Consider the following 25,535-nt stretch of genomic DNA (forward strand, 5'->3'; position numbering starts at 1 on the left):
AATCAGTATAAAGCCTTCACCTGAGACTTTTCAGAGCAGAACTCCTAACTTCATGTTCTCTATGAATTTGAAGAGCTAGAATGACCTTTAGGGTCCTACCATGACAGAGAATATATATTAAAAGATTGGCATTTCACGCAAAATGCAACTACTTTTCTTAGGGGTAAAAAACTATGAATGACTATGGAAAGGATGGAGAAAGAGAGACTAGAACGGCTCTTACTTGTATCCTGTGGCCCAACAAACAGCACCAGGTCTGACCATAATAAAGCCCCAATTACCTAACTCTAGGGGAGAATAGCTGGCATTTCCTTCCACACGATGATTTAATTGGGCCTGTCAGCCAGGGGTAATTGGTTTCTGGTTGACTGAGAAAAGTGACAGTGACATCAGCTCTCTGCTACCCTTCATTATTGAAATTCTTGTTGTATCGTAATAGGGCCTCAGCACACAGGGCTCTCCAGCAGCGTTTACAGGTCTCTCGTCGTGCAGTGCAATGGAAATGCAGAAATGTAAGACACACAGAAACTTTTCAAGTTGTTTACCCCATATGTTTTCATAATATGAGGATTTTTGAGAGCCAAGATTATTTCTGAACAGAAAAGTCTGGGTTTGCTTGTTTTACTGGAAATTTAGTAATATTGTTGCAGTCATGATGGTCTAAGACTATAAACAAGGCAAGGTTTATTGGGAGAGGCAATATCTTTTATTAATAAAGCTGATATGGCTGGAAAAATAAAGATGATTTGGGGCACATGAAGCCTTCTTGTGGTCATGTGCCCAAGGTTGGTCTGGTTTTAGTTCAGACGGTCACATACACCATCTGAACTAATAACAGAGATTACGTTTCTCCCCAATTCTTGTCTTACTTATAGGAAAATACCTCTTTGATGCTACTGGTGTGGTATTGCAAAAGGTTTAATTTGTTCTGTTCAAAGCACGGTCCAAAACAACAGAAAATTGATGTAAATCCTTGTTTCTTCTTCAGGCAGGGTTTTTTTACAGTGATTTTGTAACACTGCTTGAGACTTACACGGGCAGGGGAAGACCAGGTATTTCCTCCAGTGTTATTTTCTTTCACTCAGCTTTCCTCTCACCCTCCCTCCTTTCCCCAGGGCTGCCGAGCACTAGTGGATCAGGTGGAACAGACAGGAGTGACCGTGCCACAAGCACTGGCAGGAATGTACACGGGCAACTTCTCTCTACCCAGGGGTTGCTCCAGCTGGTATATTTTTCAGAGTGCAACAGGAATGCAGCACGTTTATGAATCTACCTGTAGAGCAAGCCTTGTACTGAGTTAGGACCTAAGAGACTTAACAAAACTTCTGTATTATTGTGACAGCAGTGGGTTCCTTGTTCTTGACCCCTGCTAATTTTACCTCGGGGCTGCACTGGAACAGCGTTCCAGGAGGAAATCTGCTCTGTGGAGTCTGTAGCCATACAGCTTTCCCAGATTCCATGCTGCATTAATCCCCCAGAAAAAGATGGCAACGGCCAAGATCATTGTTATTCAGTCCATGCCTGCCGAGAGAACGCAGTCCAAGCAGAGGTACAGTGCCCGCCTTCCCGGCGTGGAGCTCCTCGGATGGAGTGAGGCAGGCTGATGCAGTAAGCGCAGACCTGGCTTCCTTCTCTACACATTTCACTTGCTGCACCTCCTAGAGAGGAGACAAGAGGAGAAGCCCAATCAACAGGATTCACATGCCAAACATCCATAATAGTAGGACAAACCTCCATTTGACTAGCACACCAGAGAGACCTGAATTGAGAGACCGGGGTGGTCTTTCTAAGGCCTATTTGAAAGAATTTCTGGCAATGCTTCCAGCAACGGACTTTATTCAGCACTGTTGGCTACAAAACTTGTTGGAGTCTCCAGACAAACTTATAACCCTTCCACTCCAGAGCCTAATTTAAAACACTTGTGTGTATGTGGTGACTGGCAATAAAACACAGAGAAATCTCAGACCGGAGGAAGTATAGGCTTTGTGGGTTCCTCCCTGGGTCCCACCCATCACTGACACATCTGGGATACAAAAAGGATGAATGACAGCATGGGTCATGTTTCATCAGTGTCATACACCGTGAACCCCTGGCAAATTAGCTCTAAAATTCCTAGAGAAATAGACATTTACCTTGGATAAATGTCATGGCCAAAGTGAAGGCGGCTGTTTAGAAGGGGATGTGAATGTTTATGCTACTAGATTTATAACTGGGTACCTACAGTGAACAGCTGTTAAAGAATGTATTGGGAATAAATTGAAATTACACAGCCAGGTCTTAAAACTTGCATGCAATTTTAATGTAATTTTATTTTCATTTGGTTGGCAGCTAAGTGCTTAACATCAGAGTTGATTCCTTATCTGCTTATTGTTTAAATTGTATTTGATTCAAATACCTGTCACCTGTACCTCAGAAGTGAAGATTTTGAGCTGTAAAACAAGTATTTCGAGATGAAACGACCTCCAACACCAAACCTTCTTGCACAAAGCTACTTCTTAATTTCCAGCATTTCAAGAATATTTATTTGATAAATATACTATTTTCTTGGATGGATCTACACAGCTCATTTGCTAATTATGTACAGTCTCACATAGACGAGCAAGTACTTATTCTTTGATTGATGCTGTCTCTTTAATTAACATAAAAGTCAGCCTTTTTCTGTATGTGACAGATATTCTATTAACTGGCAAGCAAATTTATCGTGAATAAGCATTGGAACAGAAAGGATTAATATAGTTAAATTTTGCCTGGACCACTTCAACGATAAAAGAATTAATGCTGAAAGAACCATAGTGACCTGAGAGTTCAAGGACATTTTGTTTCCAGAGTGTAATTATGGTAGCAATGCCAGCCATGGTAATGGATCACTTAGCATTGTATAATTTTTCTTTGAACTAAATCCTTCCTGGAACATAAAACAGCAAAAGAGAAAAAGTGTTACCTAGGCTTGTGCTAAGTCAAAATGCCCGCTGAACTTGTAGACTTTGGCAATTAGGACAGACGTAGATGCTTCGTAGACTGCCAAGAACCCATACGGTACTCAACAGAGAGTAAACAATATCAGATACAGAAAAATAGAAAACTAGGTAGTTACTTAGAGGGGGAAAAAACACGACCCAAAACCCAACAACACAGAAGAAACAAATGGTATGGTCAAAGACATGGTATTTCCTTCTTAAAGTGCAATGGGAAGAAAATGATGAGCGGGCCAAAGTCCATGCTGTAATGTAAAGCTGCAACTTCTGCTTTCTTTGTGGGGAGACTGGACGCCAACTCTAAGCTCTGCTGATGGAAGCAATTATGCCCAGAATATTTTTGTTTGCACATAATTCTTGACCTATTCACATCTAAGGACAGGCACTAAGTTTGGTTTTAAATGGGAATAAATGGCTCCTACCAGCAATTCAACTTTCTGCAAGTACGTGCAGAAATATAAAATCTCAGAAAAAAAAAATTAGGTATGTTGAACAACCGCATGAATGTTTCCATGCCAGGGAACAGGTATGGAAAACTCTGGTCCATGACAATCTAGTAGTTACAGACTGAAAAACACCTCAATCCCACAACAGCACAATGACAACTAAGCGTGTCTCAGGCCTGTTCCACGGCACAGTTTCCTATCCTGGTTACACTTCTTGGCAAAATAGTTCTCATCAAGGCTGCATTTTCCTTATGTATTTCACTCATGAATACTCATGAAGCGCATAGCTCTATGTTTCCACCCTGAAGATCCTTGCTATGGAAACAGTGCGACCCAAGAAGCCAGTTAGCTGGCTAAATGTTGTTTTTATGAACTTGCTATTCAGACTAGAGTGAAAGGTAAGGTTCAGCTTAAAACTTATAGAGTGTTGCTCTCAAAACTTCCTTTTTCCATGCAAAATCAAAATAGAGAAACTTATTTTTACCGTTTATGTACAGTTTAACTATGACTCTATAGAATCAGTCAGGCAAGCACAAGCAACATCCCAGAAGAACAGATGCCCAAAGAGAAGTAGATTTTTGCCTTCAGTGCAAGAAAACCATAGTAATATTGATTGCTTTATTACTTATTGATGCCACCGTTTCACCTCAGAAGAAATAACAGAATGAAAGAACTACTATTCAAAATATTACATGAAAGAATTGAATATTAAACTATAATTTGATTTTCATGTACTACAATGAAAAAAATGAATTGTAGACTTCAATTAAAATGCACGAGGGCTGTGAGTACAGACGGTATAGCAACTAATGCTCTGCAAAATCTCAATATTTTTATTGAAAAACACAACACCTGGAAGTCACACACTGTTTATTATGCTGACAACCAATGTAAATTTACAAATCATACTCATAAATACAGAACACGTGCCGTGGAATGAAGTTTAATCCTGCATTAACAGTATAGCTCTTCTTTAAAGGTCTCAGAAAAATAAACCCATTTTCAGTGTCACTAACAATTAGCTACCTTTGGAAAGCTGAAAATATAACAAACAGAAGGACGAATGCCTTCTGATAGGCTGATGAACTGCACCCCCAAGTGGATATTTGCCTGCGCTGTGGGGCACTCCTGGGTCTGCTTTTTGCCATCTGGGAAGCAAGAAATCTGGAAATTCCATAAACATGTATGTGAAGTCCTTCAGAATTCTCGAGTATAAGAGAAATGCAGGCCAATATTATTGAGGAAAACTACCGGCAGGTTGTAAATTCTCAATTATTCGCAGTGGACTGCTGCTTAAGCATAGTATTGTGTGCTTTCACACAGTACTTTCAACCACGCCGGTGAATTCAGGCGCGCACACTCGCGGATCTGGTTTGGGCAGGGCCGCGGGGCCCAGGATACCCGCGCCGGGCCGGGCCCTGGCGGCGGCCACACCAGGCGGACTCGGCCTCGCTGCCGGCCCCGAGCCTCCACGGAGGCCGCGGGCGCCCACAGACGCCCGTCACGGGCACGAGTGGCTCCGCCTTCGCGATGGCTCCCGCTCACTCCGATTTCCCAGTGCCACCCCGCAGGCCGCCCCCGGCCCCCCCGCCGCCGCTGGCCCTGGTGACAGCACCGGAGGGGCAGGACGCGAGCGTAACCCGCTGAGGGGCCGGCGGCGCGGTGGGCTGCCCCGCGGTGAGCTGCCCCGCTGTGAGCCGCCGTCTCGTCCCGCCCCGCCGGCGAGGCCGCCCCGCGCATGCTCCGAAGCGCCGCCGTCGCCTCTGCGCGCGGCGCCGGGACCCGGAAGCGGCGGAAGCGGTCGGGGGCCGCGGAGTGCAGGGGAGTTTAACGGCCGAGCGGGCCCCGGGGCAGCGCTCGGCGCCGCGCAGGTGCGTGAGGCCGCCCCCCGGGCCAGCGGGTGGGGACGGGCCTGCGGGGGGGGGGGCGGGCGCGGCCATTTTATGTCCCGCTCGGCAGGGGCGGGCGCGGGGGAGGCCTTCGCGGCCGCCCCGGTGAGGGGGGCGGGTCCGGGGCGCCCTCTTTGCCCCCGAGCTGCGTGTCGCAGGGGCTCCTTGGCCGGTCCTCGGCTCCGCGGCGGCCCCGCTGGCGGGGGACAAAGGCATCGTCCGCGGGCCGGGCCGAGGGAGGCGGGAGCCCGGCCGCGGACTTGACACTTGGCGGTGACAGGCGGCGGGGGGAGGCCCGCAGCGGGCGGCGCGGGCAGCACCGGCAGGCGGCGGGCGGGTCTCCCGGCCGGCCCGAGGGGGCGGGCGCCCGGCGGGAAGAGCAGAAGGCTTGGCTTGCAGCGTCGGGGTTAAAGGGAAAGCGAGTGCGCTTCGGTGTCATAATAACAGCAGCAGCGCACGCCCGTCCCGGAGTGTTTCTCAGGCCATATGCGTCTGGGAGCCGAGCAAAACCAGCCCCAGCCGCCTCTTTAGGTCTAATAACAGGCGGTGTCGGTACACTTGCTCTGAGTGCTCTTATGCCATGGTCTGGAATGGGAAGCAATGAGATTTTAGTTATTTAATAAAAGCTGAAGGTATGCGGGGTGGATAAAACTAAGAGTGAAACACAGAAAGCATTAATAAAGAAGGAAGTTACGATTGAGTGCTAAGAGTAATTTTTATCGTAATTCCTTTGCAGATTATGAAATTACTGTTACGTATTTTCTCATGGTTGGGAGCAGAACCAAGTCTTGACGAGAATTTTTTGCCAATCACCTATGAAGCTCCTGATTTTAAAGTTGCACTTCTGCAATGAAGAAAAGGAGACGGCTCGCTGCAAATGTAAACGAAAAGGTTCATCTTGGCCGCGAGAAAAATACTTCGGAACAGATTCTTGTAGTAGACTGTGCACAAGAAGTTGTCTCAAAGTCTGCAGAAATAACTCCTGCAGATCCGCTTGAATCTTCCCAAGAACTTTCACCGTCATCAGAACAAAGAAAGCTCCTGAGCTCTTTGCAGTATAACAAAAATCTACTTAAATACTTAAATGATGATAGACAGAAACATCCATCGTTTTGTGATTTACTCATAATTGTAGAAGGAAAAGAATTTAGTGCTCACAAAGTTGTAGTGGCCGTTGGGAGTAGTTATTTTCACGCTTGTTTGAGCAAAAATCCAAGCACGGATGTTGTCACGTTAGATCATGTAACTCATTCCGTCTTTCAGCATTTGCTTGAGTTTCTCTACACCTCTGAGTTTTTTGTATATAAAAATGAAATTCCGTTAGTGCTGGAAGCAGCAAAGTTTTTGGATATCATAGATGCAGTGAAGTTACTAAATAATGAAAGTGTTTCTAACATACAGACTGATGTGGTAACTGATGCACATACACCAGTAGAAACACTCAATGAACTGACAGGTAAACTACTAAACAGCCATCAGTGCACTTTTTGTGGTCGAAGCTTCTGTTACAAGAAGTCCTTAGAAAATCATTTGGCTAAAGCCCACAGATCCCTTTCACTGGAAAGAAAACATGGGTTAAAAATGGTTGAGAAGGCCGACTTTTCCACTAGACGTTCTATGAGAAACCGTAAATGCCCGGCTAAATTTGATAACAGTGACAATGAAAGTGGGGATGCCTCTGACAGCAATTTGGAAAAAGTCAGTTCTGACAAGGAAACATCTGATAGAAGTGAATTTGAAGACAGTGAAAGTGAATGCAACGCTGATGAAGAGGGACAGGAAGAGGAAATGTCAGGTGAAGATTCAGACTCTGAAGAACAAAGTGAAAAAGAACAGAACGATACTGAAGAGGGTTCTGAGGCAGTTGATTCAATGGGAAATATTCCTGAAGGCTTAGCTCCAGTCATCATTCAAAGCAGTAGCAAAAAACTACTGCAGTGTCCCAAGTGTGACAAAAAATTTGATCGAATAGGTAAGAGCAAGTTAGGTTCATCTGTTTTTACCATATGGTGGTGCTATTTGTATGGGAAATAAACTGAACCTTTTTCCTCTGTCCTAAAGAGTGAAGATCAGAATTTCTGGATCGTCTCACTGATCCAGTATGCTGCTAATTTTTCTGAATGTATTAAGTTGTTATGTCTGTGGTGCTAAACAGTTTCAATAAATGAACTGAATGCATTATTTGAAAAATCTGCAAATGCTAAAATTATTTCTTTTTCACTGCTCTGGATTCTGGTTATTAGCATCTGGTATGTAAAAGCAGCATTGAAAAAGGAGGGAAATACAGCAAGATATGAAACGATAAATTGCATGAAGTCTGAAACTTGGATTGTATTTTCTGCCAAATTAATTTTAAGTAACAAGGCTGTCGTTATTGCTGGAGTAAAATAGCACCATTGTCCAACAGCCTGAAATTCTTTTATTCTACGTGATGTGTAGATGCTTACGACCTAGTCACTCTGACTTCTGGCTTGATTTTTCTGGTCTGTAGTTAACACCAAGTAATGCTTCGTCAGCTTAGTCTGTTCTGTTAGGATCGTTTATGTTACAGTCAAATCTATGTGTGTAGTTACTCAGGATATCAGAAAAGTCAAAATTCCAGCTTTTCTGTCTTCCTTCCCCACATTAAATGTAGATTACTACTGTACTCCAGAATTCTCGTATTCTTTCAGCTGGAATAAATGTTGAGTTATGGTCATGTAAGGTATTGACTTCCTTTCAATCATGGGAATTAGGAAAGAAACATTTCCTCATAGTGTTAGGCATTTTTTGTTGTTCTTATAATAGACGCATTGTGTCTTTCATCAGTTTGAACTTTTAGGATTTTATAAAAATGGGGTGGGGCTAGTGCGTGTGTTAATTCCTACTTGCAGCGTGCTTAGCTTGGTGAGGTGAAATGAATTTTCCAAGGTCACAAATTATATCATAGAAGCTATTTAACATTAAAAATGTGAGACTTGACTGTACGTGTAATGCCATATCTTAAAATTATAGCAACATAGGATTTTTTTTCTGAATTTGAGAGCTTTTTTTTTAATATTGAAAGGCTACTGTGCAGAAATAAATGGCTTGTGAGTAAGGTTGTAATGGTACTTTTTGGTTTTGCACACACTGGAAACCCTTTTCTCTTTGCACTTTCATGACTTAGAATTCTAGTTTTCTGCTCAAAAAATAGCATTCAAACAATTGATACATAAAATACTTCTTCATAAGCTTGTATTACTGTAGACAATTTACTTGTATTTTAAATTTATGAGCTATAGTACTTTTGTTTTCTGTATTTAACTCCTAGAAGTATGATGCATATTCTAGAGAGAAAAAAAAAAAGAAATACAAAGCAGAGTGCCTGCTGTTGACTTTTGGTAGGTAGATCCTTGGTGTAGGACTGAATTCTATCCTCAGGAAAAAAATCCTGGCAAACAGGAGAGGAAATACAAACGATGTGAAAGAAATGGGAGAGTAGTATTTATGGTAATATCTTGGGTCCCAAATACCGATCATTTGCAAGGGTCTGTATTGTTTATTCAGTGTTCTGTTATTTGAAAATACCTTAAAAATACCAGTTTGTTGCAAGACTGTTCCCTGTTCTGAAAAGGTACTTCACAGTCAGTGTAATGAAAGAATAGCAGTATAACTTTCAGTACTTAAAAACAGAGTATGCTGTAGGGTTGAACAAGAGGGACTCGTAACCCTTGCACAGATTTAACGGTAATACAGAGCCCTTTTATTTTTACTCTTTATCTTAAAAATAGTCAAGACGGAAGTGTGTGTGGAGGAACCTTGAATCAAACACGTATGTGATCATTGCGCAGTTTTCAGTGGTATAAACCAGTAGAAATCTTTAGGTGTGTGTGGAAGGTATGTAGATCTTGACTACATTTGAGAAAGATATTATAGAACAAACCCCAAATGTGTATATTGTAGGTGATACCTGTTACAGTTTATGCTAACAGATTTTTTTCTTGTTTTTATATAGGCAAATATGAGAGCCATACACGTGTACACACGGGTGAGAAACCTTTTGAGTGTGATATATGTCATCAGCGCTATTCAACGAAGTCCAACCTGACAGTGCACAGAAAGAAACACTCTAGTGATACTGACTTTCATAAAAAGGAACACAAATGTCCCTACTGCAATAAGCTGCATGCAAGCAAAAAGACATTAGCAAAACACGTGAAGAGGCAAGTATGAGCAAATTTGTCTCGCATTTCTGAAGAATAATTTTTTTCAGTTCAGAAGACAAGATAAATGTATGTATGCACACAGTATATTCTGCATTATTTCTATAACTGTTTGATTTTCAAACAAGTATCTTCTCAAAGGACATGGGATTAGCAGTATTAACTGACCTGCCATAAGGAATGCACAGGGACTGACTTAAGTAGCAGTAGTGGGTCTGTGGGAGTTCTACCATAGGTTTTTACTGTAAATTTTAGAATGCTCAGATTAGCTAGCACAGTCAGTCAGAACACAACAGTCTTAATAATTACTTGTGTTGCTTTTAATTTGGAGGAAGAATAAAATATCTTCTTTGGGTTTAGGTGTTGACGCAATACTGTTGATCGTAATAGAGTGGCTAAATAATTTCCATGCAGATTCTTTCAGGTGAATAATTTGTTTATGACAGGTCTAATTATAAGGTATTACTATTTACATACCGCTTTTATTCTCTTTAATTATCAATATCCATAAAGAATTATAATTGAAACTGTCCTTTGTCTTACCAATTGTTGAATGAGATTCTACAGGAGTCTGTAGTCAACACTGCTTGCCAGTAACTAGTGCCTTTAGAATTGTTTAATTATCAGTATTCTGTTCTGCTGGTTTGGTGATCAACTTTCATGACACATAAAGTTTAGGAATGGATATTTAGTATTTGGATGATCTTCGTCTTAGAAGGTTATAACTGCGTTCAACCTCTGTCTTCCTCCTAGGTTTCATCCAGAGAATGTACAAGAGTTTCTTTCTATCAAGAAGACAAAGAGTGAAGGTTGGAAATGTGATGTAAGTAATAATTCAGTACTTTTGTTTTTTTCATATAGATACTATGATATTTTGTGACTTGCATACTTAAGTGAAAATAAGGTATGTGTTTCAGTGACATCTCAACAAGCATTGTAGAGTGATGGTATAAATTTCCTCTTTACGTCCTGATTTAAAGACTGAACTTTATTCTGTATCTACGACTTGTGACAGAGTAGATAACACCAAATAGAATTCTAAAATAGTTGAAGGCACATAAAGAATACAGTTTTTGGAAGGCTCTCTCAATAGGGAGGAAAACGTGTTAAATATGAAACACTTTCTCATTTATCATGGAATCATAGAATAGCAGATGGGAGGGTACCTCAAGGGTCATCTGGTCCAACTTTTTTTGGCAAAAGCACGCCTAGACAAGATGGCCCAGCACCCTGTCCAGCTGAATCATAAAAGTGTCCAGTAATGGGGAATCCGATTTAGCCGCATAGGCACATCAACAGAATTGTAAATTTGTACTAAATTTAGTTGTAAAATCATAGAATCCTTTCCTTTTTTCCCCCAGGAGAGGTATATGTGTGAAAGTACATCTACTGTGAAAAGGAGTTTGTAGAACTTCTGTTCTCTGTCTGTCTGCTGCCAAACCATGCTTTAAGGTTTCAAATGTGGGGTTTTGTTGTTTTGGGGGTTTTTTGTTAGAGGGAATTAGTTTACTTTTTCCTTTTTTTTTCAGGGCAGCTGTTTTGTTTATGCAAGCTGCTATATGCCTCTGTATGTCTGTAATATTATGTGCCGTAACATAATTACTAATCTTGCTGTGTTTATGAACTTTCACTTATAAAGATACAGTAGGAGGTTGGGAGATATCAGTGGTAGGAATTTGTAGTGTTCATCTGCTGGTGATGGTACTATCGTGGTTAACCAAAGGGTGTTGTCTTCCAGATGAAGTAATGTTGTGTGAACATATTACAGTTTCTGTTTCTTACGAGATAAGAAACATTTTAGTAGTGGGAATCAATCATGCAACATTGTTGATGTTCATTTCCTAGTAACCAGATGAATGATTTGGTAAATCCACTTTGTGGTTTGGTTGTTTGGGTTTTGTTTTTTTTTTGCTTGAAAATTTTAAGTTTATGTTAGGTAGAAATTTTTAAAAAGTGAGCTGCTGCTCTTGGACTGCCCATGTGCAAAATGGACTTGAATTGAAAGCAGGGGTAGAATTCTAGCTTTTATAGCAGTTGGAGAATGAGCAGAACCTTTAGGAGCTGTGACTTTGTTTTCAGGTTGTTTAGTATGTTCTGAGGGCTGAGGTGCCACGGATGTAACCTGCAGGATTTCTTCGGGTTGTTGGTTTATGTTGTAGTCCATGTGTGAACACAAGGATTTGGTGACCATGCTTTAGTCCTTCAGGAATATGAACAAGTTCACAGAAACAGTAGAGTATTAATAGTAAAGAAAAGCAAGATGGCCTTTATACTTTTTACAGGTATGGGATTTTCTTACACTTATATTTAACATTAGTGAGTTTTTAAACAAATAAAGCTGCTGTTCCTGATTTTCTGAGGCTAAAAGAGTGTTATTCAGGTGTGTTCTGAGAAACTGATTGCACGATTTAATGTATGGGAGTTAGGTAGTGCTAAATTCAGCTGTTACAGACAGTGGTGGTAGTTTCACAGTGAAATTAGTGAGCACCGTGTTGATTTATGTTAAAGAGTAGGACTCTGGTGTTAAATTGTACTACCTAGTTTAAATGCCTAAATTTGAGCTGTGGCTTGAAATCTGTAATGGAAGTACATGCTGACTTTAATGACTACTACTAATTCTTGCATATTTAGGTTTTGATTAACTAAAAAGTTCACATAATTTTAACATTGTGGAAGTTCTGTGTCTCTAAAATATATTTTGAGTTATATTTCTTCGTTCGTATTGGCATTTTCTCTTTAATACATGCTGGCAGAGAATTTCTCAGAGGAAATAAAGGAACGGATATGACTCTAGTTCTACAGTAGCTTATACTACAACAGCTTTTACTACACTCCAACTGAGCTGTTTGAGCATCCAAACCCAAGCCAAAGCTATTTGCGTTTTTTCCATAGGTTTATTTTCTGCTGAGTTACTGTGTTGAAACACCCTAGGAAAAGAGTCTGGTAAGGGCTGGAGTCAGTAGAAAGAAGGGAGGGTGGAACATAAAACTGCATGCAGAAGTTGCCAGTAGTTTGATTTAGGCTGCCGTGGATTGGCATCCTAATTTATTTAGTGCAATCCACTAGGGTTTACGTAGAACGCAGATTTTTTTGATGTTGACTGCAAGGTTTTACAAGTTGGGATAGAGTATGCTTTTGAATAATACATGTTTAATGTTACATCGCTGCACAGAGCAGATGAACTAAACTGTTAGAGTTTACGAATAGGAAATGAATCTGGTTATAACTAATATATCTCTGACTAAGTGTATTATCATTTTAGATTTGTAAGAAATCTTTCACTCGAAGACCTCATTTAGAAGAGCATATGATCCTTCACTCTCAGGATAAACCCTTTAAGTGTACCTACTGTGAAGAGCACTTTAAATCCCGATTTGCAAGACTGAAACATCAAGAAAAATTCCATCTCGGTATAGAAACCTCCTTCTGACATGTAAACAATAGATTTAAAGTAAAACCTTCCCGCACCATTGTATGTCCTAATCAGTCTGGTTTCCACCCCACCTCCTTTTCCAGTTCTCTCTTTTCCAGTTTTGTGGGCAAGTTGGGGTTTGGGTTTTTTTGTTGTTTGTTTTTTTACTTTTCTATTCAGCTGTCTTTTTGAGGCGTTGTATTGTATCTACATAAAAGCAAAATTTTGTCGAGGAAGAAGAATTAAAGTTAAGTTTTGTTTTAAAACTTTTTTGCATGAAATTGGTTCTGAACTGTACAGTCAGATTCTTCTCGAAGTTTTCCAGAGACCTTTTACTTTCCTTCTGAAGTATTCCAAAGACTTTCTTATTACTACTGATTATTTCTGCCAGGTCGGAACTAGATTGGTGATAGTAATGAGAATTTGGTTTTTCAAACAGTCTACGTGGGGTTAATTAATTTTGACTATTAATTCTAAATTTTTGCTTTACAATCATGAAACTCACCAAAATAGCAGGTATTAGAAGTAACTTAATCGAGCAGAAAGTGCACAAAGTCTAATTAAAGTATGCAGACTGTACTAAAGATTAATCTTTTCTTAGCCAAAACATTTTGCTTTGTAAATTGATAAGGGTTTTTCACAAGTAACCAGTCTGTGCATCTTGTTTGGTTTAACTGACAGTTAATAATACTCTGTGTGTCTGTCTCCTTGTAGGGCCTTTTCCTTGTGATATTTGCGGACGCCAGTTTAATGATACAGGAAATCTGAAACGCCATATAGAATGTACTCATGGAGGAAAGAGAAAATGGACGTGTTTCATCTGTGGAAAATCCGTTAGGGAACGGTAAGGAGTTGTGTGACTAATTGAACTTCAGTAGAATAGAGAAATATTTAGTGTACATTGTTTGATTCTGAATATGTTTTAGCTTTGAGTTTATGAGACCATTTCAGAGGGCTAGTGTATTAAAAGGTAGTGTCAGAGCCACAGGTAGCATGTGATTTTCTGATGAACTCTAAAATTAAGGGTGCCAACTGTAGGTAATTAGTTATGAGGCAGAACTATATTAAGAAAGTCTTACCTCTAATTGACTTTACTTAGGGTTCCTGTGTTCTGTAAGAACATCTTGCATTTGTTTGTAAATATAATATACTTACTGATAATATTTGATAATAATTTACTGATAATATAATATCAGTAAATATACTGGTGAGCACAGGAAGATGAGGAATATTGGTGAGAATGACTAAGAAGAAACTGAACTTCTAAAAACACAGTTTCATGGAAGATGGAATAATACTGTACAACCTTTGCTGCTGCTTCTCTAAATGGAGGAAAAAATGTTAATTCACCACTTTAAAAAGTGGAAGCTCAAAAAGTTGACTCATAAATCCTAGTATATAGAATAAAAGCATGGAAAAGCCATAGAAGTAAGATTCCCCACCCACCCCCATTTTTATTCTATGCATATGAGGGGAAAAAATTTGAATTTTAAACGGTTGTTAAGGCTTCAGTGCAGGTGTCTTGCACTGCTCTATAAAGGAGATCTTTTAAGTTTTGAAAATGGTGATTTATATTTAGGTTCTGAAACAATAAGCCTTTTCTTTTTAATTTATTTTGTCAGTATACAGCTTCATCTCAATAACTATGACTATGATTCTAGTTATGTTCTATTTGGGGAATGTGAAAAGATCTGAGTTTGTGTACTGCAGTATGTTTAATTTTTTTCTCCAATGACTGGTGAAGACCCCTGGAAGTATTTATTGTAAGAGGGAGATTTGTCCCTAATGGGTTTTGTTTGTGGTGTGTATTTTTTAGTAGTTTGGTCAATAGGGTATGCATGTGTTAAAAGAAAATAATGAAATAGTAAAGAAGCTATGAAGCACAGGTAGTCTTTCAGTTCTACAAAGTTCACTTTGAACTGCAAGAAGAATTTCTGTTTAAAAAAAAATCAATATGTTTACTTATTCAGGTTTCATTTACGTTATGTAAGGCAGTTGAAAATTTAAATGTTGCTCTGATTAGAAAAGATAAAATTTTTGTGTAAAGCATAAAAAATATCTTTGAAAAGTTACATTTATAATATGTACTGGAAGGAGATCAAAGAATTTTCTCTTTTGTTTAGTTAACACACCTACCAGCTGTGTATACAGTAAATTTTATTGTCTTGATTCCTTTGCTCAAGAGGAATTTTCACCTGCATGCACTTTTTTTTTTTTTTTACATTGGAAAGGCAATAGTAAAAGTAGACTTACATATGTATACATATGTATGTGTGTATAAATACATATGTATTTAAATGAATTCTGTGCTGATTCAAGTTAAATTAACATCCATGATCTAGATTTCCTTCAAGTCTGACTTTAAAGCTCTGGCTTTATACATTTAGTAACAAGGAAATCATTACATAGAAAATAGTGTCAAAATTGATGTTTTCTTTAATGTATGTTACCCAAATGTATATTGGGATAGTGTTTTGTTTCTTTGCTTGTATTATTTCTAGACACAGCCAGTTTAGTAAATAGTGGATAGGTTGCTTCACTGCCTTTGAATGTATGTATAAGTGTGTGTATCTCAATAAATTGGTGCAGTTATTTGGATGTATTTTGATCCATCAGAGCTAAAGAAACAGAGAAATTGATAGTCTGTTTCACTTAAAAGTGGCAGCGACATTGCTTAAAATTAAATTTTAATCCCTTTGTTAAACAGAACAACTTTGAAAGAACATCTGAGAATTCACAGTGGAGAGAAGCCTCATCTTTGTAGTATTTGTGGGCAGAGTTTTCGTCATGGAAGCTCTTACAGGTACAGATTTTTTTAAATAAGCTGCTAAACTGTCTTGCTTAGTTGATGACGTACATGCATTCATGTTATCAACAAAATTCTTCACAATGTATGCATTTTGATTTATTACAACTCTTAGAGCATTAGTATATGAATATTAAATATTGAAAGTATGTTAATAATACGTGAGAAGTCGTTTAATTTTTAATACAAGATGTTAGCATTTTAAACACAGACAGAATCCCGTACAAATCTTGCGTCAAAGTTGACTTTCTTGTGCATCTAAAACTTTTGCGTCTTTGTTATTCAAAGAGAAAATAAGTGAAGGACTAAAATATTCTGCTAAACTAATGTCAGATATGGAGCTTAGCTCTGTTCTCTCTTCCTTTATAAGAGCAGTTTAAGCATACTGCAACTGAAAGTTATTTCCTGTGTGAAGCATTAAAGACTCTTCTGGTATTTTGCATTGAATTAGCAGTACAGATTATGTTAACAAAATTGGAATTTATGGTTATATTTATGACTATAAATATACAGACTTCATCTAAGAGTCCACCATGATGACAAGAGATATGAATGTGAAGAATGTGGGAAAACATTTATTCGGCATGACCATCTGACAAAACACAAAAAAATACACTCAGGTAGGCATTTTCTTTGCAAATTGGCTCCAAATTTCTGCTTTGAAATAAGACCAAATAAAAAAATTAATTACGGATTTTTTTTTCAGTACATGCAATGTTTTAGGCCCGATAAAAGTTCCTCTCACTATTTTTAAGGTCTACTAAAGAAGGGTTAATCTTACATGTTTTCAAGGTTTAAAAGACAAGTATTTCCTCCATGTTAACATAGAAAGCTGAGGGACAGTCAAAAACATGTAACAGTGAATTGCTTTAAAAATAATAATAAAAAAAAAGCAAAAGTGAAAAAGGAGGATTTTTTTAATGAGTTCAGATTTCTTTTTTTTAATAGCAATTGTGTGAAACATCATTACCACAACACAAAAGAAGCTGTCACAGTCTCTGTCAAAGTTTGTACACTGATCACTTTAATGTAAGACCATCTAAGAGGTGTTGATGAAGTCTCTGTTATGGGGAAGAGGGAATGAAGGAAGGTGGTGGGAGTCAACCCTGAGAACAGCCAGATGGGGATGATCAGGAGGAAGAAAAAAAAAAATCTTTCTGTTGCACTGAGAGCAGAAAGGTTATCAAATGTATAGGAAGAGCGAAGATTCCCTAGGGACTTTTCCATTTTCAGAACAGGATCCAAAGACACCGTGGCCTTCTAGAAGGCAAAATACTTTCTAGGCAGCATGAAAATATGAAAGTGATCAGAGTCTAAACTTCCCAAGCCTTTATTTTGAGGGACAGCTTCTTTTTTGGTGTTTGAAATCATAATGTCTGCTATAAAATAAAGAAATCTTTGAAAACTCAACTACAAAAAAAAAAAAAATCCTCTTTTCTACTCTATTTGCTTTCCCCCCTCTAGAAAGTTACATTCTTTGACTGTCCACACTCCTCCTACTTACATGAGAAGAAATATTCTGCCACTTTGTGGAAGATCTCAAGATGACTAAAAAGAATCAAGATACTTTTAAACAGCAGCATAAAAGAAAAAGGTAACTATGTAAATGAGGATAATTAAAAAGATAAATACTGTGATGTAATTTTAAGTTCTAAAAATTAGTAGCTGAAAATAATTGGTATGTTTAAATAAGCTTCTCCTTTAAAGCCCTTGAATTATTGAAGATACCACATTTTGGGTCATAATGAAGAGAGCAGATTCTCAGTCATTCACTTGTACCTCATGCAGCGGGTGTTTGGGGAAGTGTCCCTTAACTCATGAACATGAATTTCTTTGTAGAAATGACAAACGGTCAGTAATAGTCATATATAACAAGTGGTAAAAATCCTTACTCTGATAGAACCAACTTACTTCCGGAATTTTGTTCTTTGATAACAGAGAATCCTTCTCAGAGTAAGATACGGAAAGAGCTTGATTGGCTGGACTTTGTGAACATGGATCTACTGTATGACTTACAATTACAGCTCTTAGACATTTAAGAAGTTCCAGAAGATTTAACCAAAATGTATTTATTTTTGCGCTTGTAGGTGAAAAAGCACATCAGTGTGAGGAATGTGGAAAATGTTTCGGCCGAAGAGATCACCTTACTGTTCATTATAAAAGTGTTCATCTAGGAGAAAAAGTCTGGCAGAAGTAAGTGTTGGTTTTTTGTAGCTGAGTAAATATTTCTGTATAGTAACTGATTTTGTTGGGACTTGCATGTTTGTGCAGAATTCTAGCAGTCTGTGTGTTTGTTATACCCATTACCTTAGTCTTGATAGAGATACCATTATTATCATTTGAAGTGGATTTCAGAAAATTGCCTTCACAATTTAAGCAAGGTGTTTTCTTTGTACCATAGTTCAGTGAATAAAATAAAACCAAAAAGGATCAAATTTTAATCTGTCAATTGTCTGTCTCAATGTTGTTCTAAATTGATGGTTTGCTGTAGCATTGTCATTGCAGGCTTGTTAAGACTGAATTATTAAACATCATTGAAGCACTGTGAGAACTATCCCACACTTTTAGAAGCTGGTAGCAGATTAGTGGCTCTGAAAGGAGGCGAAAACTTTGAAAACCAGGTTATGTCTATAAATTGAAAATGCAAGAGGGTTTTTAATTCTTGAGCTCCAAAAATAAGCCTTTCAGAGATTTTCAAATAAACTGAGACATAGTTGTTTTTCAAATTATGTGTTTTAACTGCTTGTACTCATTAGCATTGTGTAGAAGCCATTATAGGCGTGTCTATGTTGAAAGTATAGGACATTGTCTGCTTATTCTCTTTGGTTTTTCTTAGTAGCCAATAGCCTAAACCATTCCTAGTACTTTATTTATGGCATAATTCCACCAAAGCGAAAGTCTCTTGTGGATGTTGGGTAAGAAAATGTTACTTAAGGATATTTTGGGGGTCAGAAAAAAAGTTTTAGTGGCTTTTGTTCTTTGAATACTAAGTGCCAATCCCAGCAGAGGGTAAGATTCAATATTGAAAAGAATCTAATTGACCTTCTTGGTACGCGGAAGCCAAGAAATAGGAGCATGTAAGGAAATTTGGAAACTTTGATATTCAACTATTTTGCAGTTAAAGATTTCAGGTAGGACTGTGCATATAGCTTTATTGTAAGTTGGTTTAAAAAACAAAAGTATCTAACATAAAATGTCTTTTCTTCTTTAAAGATATAAAGCAACATTTCACCAGTGTGAAGTCTGTAAGAAAGTTTTTAAAGGGAAATCAAGTTTGGAAATGCATTTTAGGACACATTCAGGTAAAAATAAAATAAACCCCAACAAAACCATAAAACGTGTAGGAATGTATTTTTATGCATCAACATTGATGGAATTATTTAATTCATTATGGTTGTTGAGCGTTCAGGGCTAGAGTAGCAGGAAGCAGCAAGACCTTTTATGCTTTCTCATTTGTTGCTCATTCCTGAATACTACCTTCTGAATATATCACTTGAAATATTGATAATTCTTAGCACAGGTTTGTGGTATGCTCTCTACACCTCTTTCTGTAGTTTATTGGTGTATGCTCATGCCAAATTTACCCAGACCTTCTAATAATTTTTGTGGTCCAGAGAATACTACATTTCAAGTGGTAATCTAAGCAAGGATTTTGAAATCCTTTTAGGAAGGTTTATGTCCTTATATGTTTGACTTTGGTTTTGCTGCCTTATGTTTAGGGAAATCATTGTCCTTTTGAAATGTATAGAAGTGCAGATTGAGTTCATTTAATACCAGTATCATAGCAGTTTAAAGACTGTTCTTTTTTAATTGGTTTATATTCTGATTATCTTTGTGTGTACCTGACAGAAGTCATAAGTATTGAGAAAATTGTGTTAAAGGAGAAGGGTATGCTAATGTAACTTCTAAACAAACTTCTAATGGCTCCTTGGATTCCAAAATTGATGCTAAACATATGCTTTTTGTTTTTAGTAAAATTCTTTTATACTAGGTCTCTGCGACAAAATGCATGTATGTATTTGCATATTTATGTGTGATATGATGTTACTCAGAATAACTAGTTCTTCTCTGTCTTTACAGGCGAGAAACCCTACAAATGCCAAATCTGTAATCAGTCTTTTAGAATTAAGAAGACATTAACAAAACACATGGTTATTCATTCAGATGCTCGACCTTTTAATTGCCAACACTGCAATGCAACATTTAAACGAAAAGACAAGCTGAAATATCATATTGATCATGTTCACGGATCAAAGGCTGCAGAAGAGGCATTGACATCTTCTTCAGAGGAAAAGCTAGTCTCCTTACCAGTGCAGTACACCTCTGATGACAAAGTTTACCAAACTGAGGCTAAACAGTACGTGGAACAGTCCAAAGCATATCAATCAGAAGCCAAAACTTTGCTACAGAATGTATCTCCAGAAGTATGTGTGCCTGTGACTCTGGTACCAGTTCAGATGCCTGATCCACAAGCCGATCTAGTACAGCATTCTGCTCAGTCACACGGCATTCTTCCTCCACAACCCGAGCAGACAGATTATCAACGAGCAACAGATCTATCATTTCTAGAGAAATACACTCTTACTCCACAACCTGCAAATATTGTTCATCCTGTAAGGCCTGAACAAATGTTGGATCCTAGAGACCAGTCATATCTTGGAACTCTACTGGGGCTAGATACAGCTCCTACTGTACAGAATATTTCAAACAATGAACATTCATGATCAGACCATAACATTCCACCTAATTTACTAAGCCATTAGCCAATAAAAGGCTGATATGGCAATTAAGATTTATATTTTATATTTTATTTGGACTCATGAGTCTTCTGCATAGTTTTGGAAAATCAGGTTTGTTTACATAATATTTGAACATTTAGGAACATTTTGATGCATACTGAAAGAGTGTTTCTTGTGATTTTAAGAGTTTTTAAAAATCTTATAGATGGTCTTTTAAAAATTATGCTCTGAAATATCTTTTAAGGATAGTGGCTGAAAAATGTAATTACGTATCTGGCTATTATTTTTTAAAAAAAATTGCCTTTCTGCATCTCACTTTGAGTTAATGCTTTAAGTGTACTAAAAAGCATTCTGGAAGAATAAGGACTATTTCAAATTCAGTAAAAGTTGTAAGGGCAGGCAGGGATGTAAAACACAAACTTTGAATTATGTTTCACATAGAAATTAAAATATAATTTTATGTGAACCCTCTGGCATTTTGGAGGGTTTTAAAGTCTGCTGGACTCTAGAGCCAAGCCAGTGGACACAGGAACTAGATCTTCTGAGAAGTGATTTAGATATTTTATGAAGACACTAAACAGGGTGTTTGGTGATCCCCCTGAGTATAATTAGGCTGCCTAAATTTGGCCTCTTAATTTTTCCTTGATCTCTAAATAATGAATTATGTGCGAAGATCTAGACAATGGTATTGTCTAATTTTCTACAGTTAGTCCTACATAATTTTAATATGCATTTTTTCTTGCCTTTTCAGTCTTGTTTGTCTTCTAAAGTGTGCCCCACACTCTAACTTTGAAAGAAATGGGAGTATTTGCAAGGTCATTTTAATCTATGAACAGTCATAAAGGATTGGCGTGGTTTATCCTTGTTAGAGCAAAAGTTATAACAGGATCCCACATTAGCATGCCCATTTTCAGGTTAGCTGTTATAGAGGAGAAATTTAAAGGCTCTTATTTCCAGAACAGTTCTCAACTTCTATTTAAAAAAAGGAATAATCGGTAATTCTAAATCTCTTGTGAGTTGCTAATGAAATTGTTTTGTTTCTCACTTTCTTGTACTGTGTTTATAAAACAAAGTCAAACTCTTGAGAGTATTTTATGTCTTTAATTACTTTTAGCTTTTTCTTTACTAGACGGAAGAGTTTTTTCCACAAGAACAATTTGAACTACAAGTCTAGTGTAATTCACCATGAAATCTAGCCTAATTTAACCTCATCAAGCTTTCTATTTTAAGCCTGCTTTAAAAATATTATTCTGTATTTGTTTGGTGAATATTATGCCAAAGAAAGTATCTGAAGCGATTTTATAATCTTCATTATTCCTCACAAGAATTACATACTAAGGCAAAATTTTCCCCAGTTTTCCCTATTCTTAAATTGCTGACTTAAAGTTTAAAATGGGGAACTGGATGTATGTGTATTATTGTAACTGTTAAATTTATCCAATGACCTGACCACAAGTGATCTGTGGTGAAAAGTTCGTTTGTCATCCCCGTTCTGTAAACTCTAAACGGCACGAATCATTTTCAATCCTATTCAAATCTTTGGTGTTAGATTCTTTTAATCCCCGTCTACTTCAGTGTTGAGCAGTTTGCAGGAGAGGGGCCGGAGCTGCCTGAATGTTCCTATTTTGAAGCTTGTACCCTAATGGATTCTTAACCTAAACACACCAAAGATTTCTGTTAGCTGTTAAATAGTGGCAGAGTTATAGAATTTTAAGTGTTATCGATATTTAAATAGGACTTAGCCAAAGAAGCACAATAGAAGTCCTAAACTTTAAAAGTTCAGTTTCTAAAACAGGACTACGTATGTTTAACTGTTCTATGTTTGTATCTCTAAAGGAAAATTTAGAGCTGTGCTCTGGGAATGTTCAGACTGACGTGCTGTAAATATATCTGGTAAGAAGCTGAATACTAGCAAATACACAGCAATAATGAGGCCATTGAATGCCACCTTCTGAAAGGACACTATCAAGTACTACCCTTCCTGCTTTCTAACTCCATCTTCATCTCCTTTCAAAATAAAACTGTTTCCGTCATCTTTACACTCCAGGGCTTGAAACCTGCTGGCTTACGTGTAGTTTTCAAGTCAACATGTATGTATCATATTCATATTACCGCATGTGGGCGTGAAACATGATCTCCAGCATTTGTGGCTGTACCATTAGAAATAACCCGACATCGATGGTGTCAGTGCAGTTCTCAGACTAAAAAGCCTATCTCTCTGTTATTTCTTGTCTTTTCTGTCCTACGGTAGAAGAAAATACTGTAGGATTTTGACAAAACAGTGGCTTAAAAATAGTTAGAAACTAATTTTTTCTTTTAAAATCCAGTCTGTTTGGAAGGCACTCTAGGAAGATACTAAAATGGAATTTGGATCATATTTACTTGATAATGTCCTTTTTAAAATTCTTTCATGATTGTGCCTTTTACATATATTCTGAATAATGGCTTTTTCTCTAGTTCAATTGGTTATTCAGAAAACATTAAGGTCAATATCTTCCAAAGGGCTTCATGTTTTTGGGTGCCCAACAAGAAATGGATTATAAAAGGACTCATTTTTCAGAAAAATGAGCGCTATCTTTGCTGTTTGGGTTGCCAGAATTACTAGTCATTCCTGGAAAAAAAGACCTACTAGTTCTTTGGCGTTCTTTTATTTGCAGATAACCCTACTAGTTAATGTTTTTACCTGCTGGTCAGGCTGGATCATTACCAGTTGACAGTGAAAGAAAATAAGAAAGCTTATTATGTGCTAGATACGTAGTTTTTATTTTTTTAATACCATGAGCTGTAATCCTTATGGCTTTACATCTATTTAAAATTCGTATATGAGCAAAGTAAATTTTCCCGGACTGGTACTTTGTTTGGTAGGTGGAAGCAGCTGCTCTCTGCTCGATGGAGGACAGTTCCTCTTAAGAGGACTGGAGTTGAAGGGCAGAGATCTGCACCTCGCAGCCGCATGGGTTGAAACTCTGCAGGTGTCTGGCACCTCCATTTTAGTACGTTTATGTACTCATGGAAAAGGCACGTCCCGTTGAGCTGGAGGGTGCTTTTACAATAAAGGCTATGTTTTATCTGGCAGTCATTGACTCAGTTGAGCATTTTTTGCCAAAGAAGGAAAAAGCAGGTCTCTTAAAAATATCTCTAAAGAATGATCAGTGGCACATTGCAAAAAGTTGGTCTTTTCCACGTGCTGACCTTTGGGGAGAAGAGTAGAGTCCCTGTTGGTACTCTAAACTGCTACGTGGTTCTGAGAACTTACTGCACTCGTTCTGTTTAAACATTGAATTCTGTATTTTTTTGCTGAACAAATTTCTGGTTGTTGGCTGGGTTACTGCCTTTAATTCTTTAAGTGGATTTTATGTTCGGTTTATTTATTTATATTGGAATTTCCTCTTTGAGCACTGACACTTTTCCTACAGAGGTATCGCTCTCATGGGTTCTGTTTGTGCTGAACATCAGTAATGGTGATGATACATCTTCTGTAAGGCTGTGGTTTCCTTAAAAATATAGTGCTACTTTAGTCTGGATTATAATTTGGGTAGTTGTTTCTAAAGATGGGTCATGCCAGAACACAATAACAAAAGATTTATTTGGTATCATCAAAGAGCTAAGGTTATTTGCCTAGTAACAAACGTGAAAGCCTTCAGACCTCTGAAGAATGCTTCAAAGGAATCGCCTCCTAATGTGTTTGGATCGAACATGGAATGTGTTATGGAGTGCTAAGGAATAAATGACCCTCGAGTTTTTAAATTTAAAATAATTTCTGTGTAGAAGTTCATGAATGTAGAATTATGAATGAATTCTGGGAAGGCTGTTGTAGATGAACAGGGTTTTTCCCCTGAAAACGATGAAAAAGATGTGAAATTTTTCTATATTGAGCATACGCGTGTAACTGATCCATATTGTGTGTTGTCCAGATGACTGAAATTTAAGGAAAATAGAGTGCGTTTATGTGTAGGTCCTTGTGACTACTGTCACGTGTGATCTGTTTCGATGGTATCATCTTGCAGTGATTGGATTGTTTCACCGTATGCATTGAAGAACGACACTGGCAGAATAATGCAGGGCTGTCGCTTTGCTTAAGCCCATAAGGATCTTTTTCGTGGTTCATAAGAAATGTTTTGGTTTAAGAGGATTTGACAGAATAAAGGTAACAATGGCAAAATTTTTTTTAATCCCCAACAACCATTTTGATCAGGTTTAAATGTTGGTCCTTTTATATGAAAGAATAAGGTAAAATAAACTCAATATTTTGTCACTGGTATATGAGATAATGTGGTTTAAATGTGATCTGTATAGGTTGATATTTTAGATGGAAGTCTTTAAGTAAAGTTGTCTTTTTAGGGGAAATTCTTTGCTGTAAGGAAAAGTTAGGAAGTGTACTGTAAATGTAGAAGTACTCGGTCCTATGTGTAATTTTGATTGTTATGGAAAAGTAAAGTTCTTTTGTCTTAACATTGCTTGCTTCACAGGATTTCTTGCAGGGATGCTTGTGCTAAGTTTTGACTTCTGATATTTTATTTTTTTTTTTAAACAGCACGGAAACACAGCATTCTGTACGTCTTTCACTTTTAAAGCTCATGAAAGATAAGCAGAGAAGGCAAACCTTTTTTTCCCCCCATCACATCTGTGCGTGTCTCGTTCTACTTTTTATTTTAAAATATTTTGTAAATTAAATTTATTTAGAAAAAAAAAAGGACGCCTTTGCTTGATTATTTTATTATTTTTTTTATAGGGGAAGAGCTTTTTTTTTTTTTTTGCTTGGGGGTTTGCTGAATCCATCTTTTTTTTGTTGTTGTTGGTTGGTTGGTTGTTTTTTGTTTTTTTTTTAATTTTGAAGCATCACTCAAACTATCCAATGCTAAGCCGAAGGCCCGTTCCCGTTACCAGCTCCCGGGATGGTGGGTGGAGGAGGCCGAGGCTTCTGTCCGGGGCCTTGATCGCGCTGTACTGTCCCGGGGGAGCCGAGGAGGGGTGGGAAGGGGGACGCGGAGGGACCTCCGCGTCCCCCTTCCCACCCCTCCTCGGCGCCCCCGGGACAGCGCCTGCTCCCGCCGCCGAGCGGCAGCATCTCCCTCCTGCTCCGG

The 25,535-nt window shown here is 38.1% G+C and overlaps 1 protein-coding gene across 1 annotated transcript; it reads left to right on the forward strand.

The window, feature by feature from the left end:
* Positions 1 to 5,186: 5,186 nt before the first annotated feature.
* ZBTB41 (zinc finger and BTB domain containing 41) lies at positions 5,187 to 25,112 on the forward strand. The gene is made up of 11 exons (XM_063344202.1): positions 5,187 to 5,292; positions 6,047 to 7,282; positions 9,287 to 9,494; positions 10,248 to 10,317; positions 12,757 to 12,904; positions 13,621 to 13,750; positions 15,614 to 15,709; positions 16,226 to 16,332; positions 17,800 to 17,905; positions 18,926 to 19,014; positions 19,793 to 25,112. Exons 2-11 carry the CDS (start codon positions 6,160 to 6,162, stop codon positions 20,434 to 20,436), a joined length of 2,721 nt encoding a protein of 906 aa, XP_063200272.1. The 5' UTR covers positions 5,187 to 5,292; positions 6,047 to 6,159; the 3' UTR covers positions 20,437 to 25,112.
* The last annotated feature ends 423 nt before the right edge of the window (positions 25,113 to 25,535 follow it).

Source organism: Chroicocephalus ridibundus, chromosome 8 (assembly GCF_963924245.1).
Source record: "Chroicocephalus ridibundus chromosome 8, bChrRid1.1, whole genome shotgun sequence".
Taxonomy (NCBI): domain Eukaryota; kingdom Metazoa; phylum Chordata; class Aves; order Charadriiformes; family Laridae; genus Chroicocephalus; species Chroicocephalus ridibundus.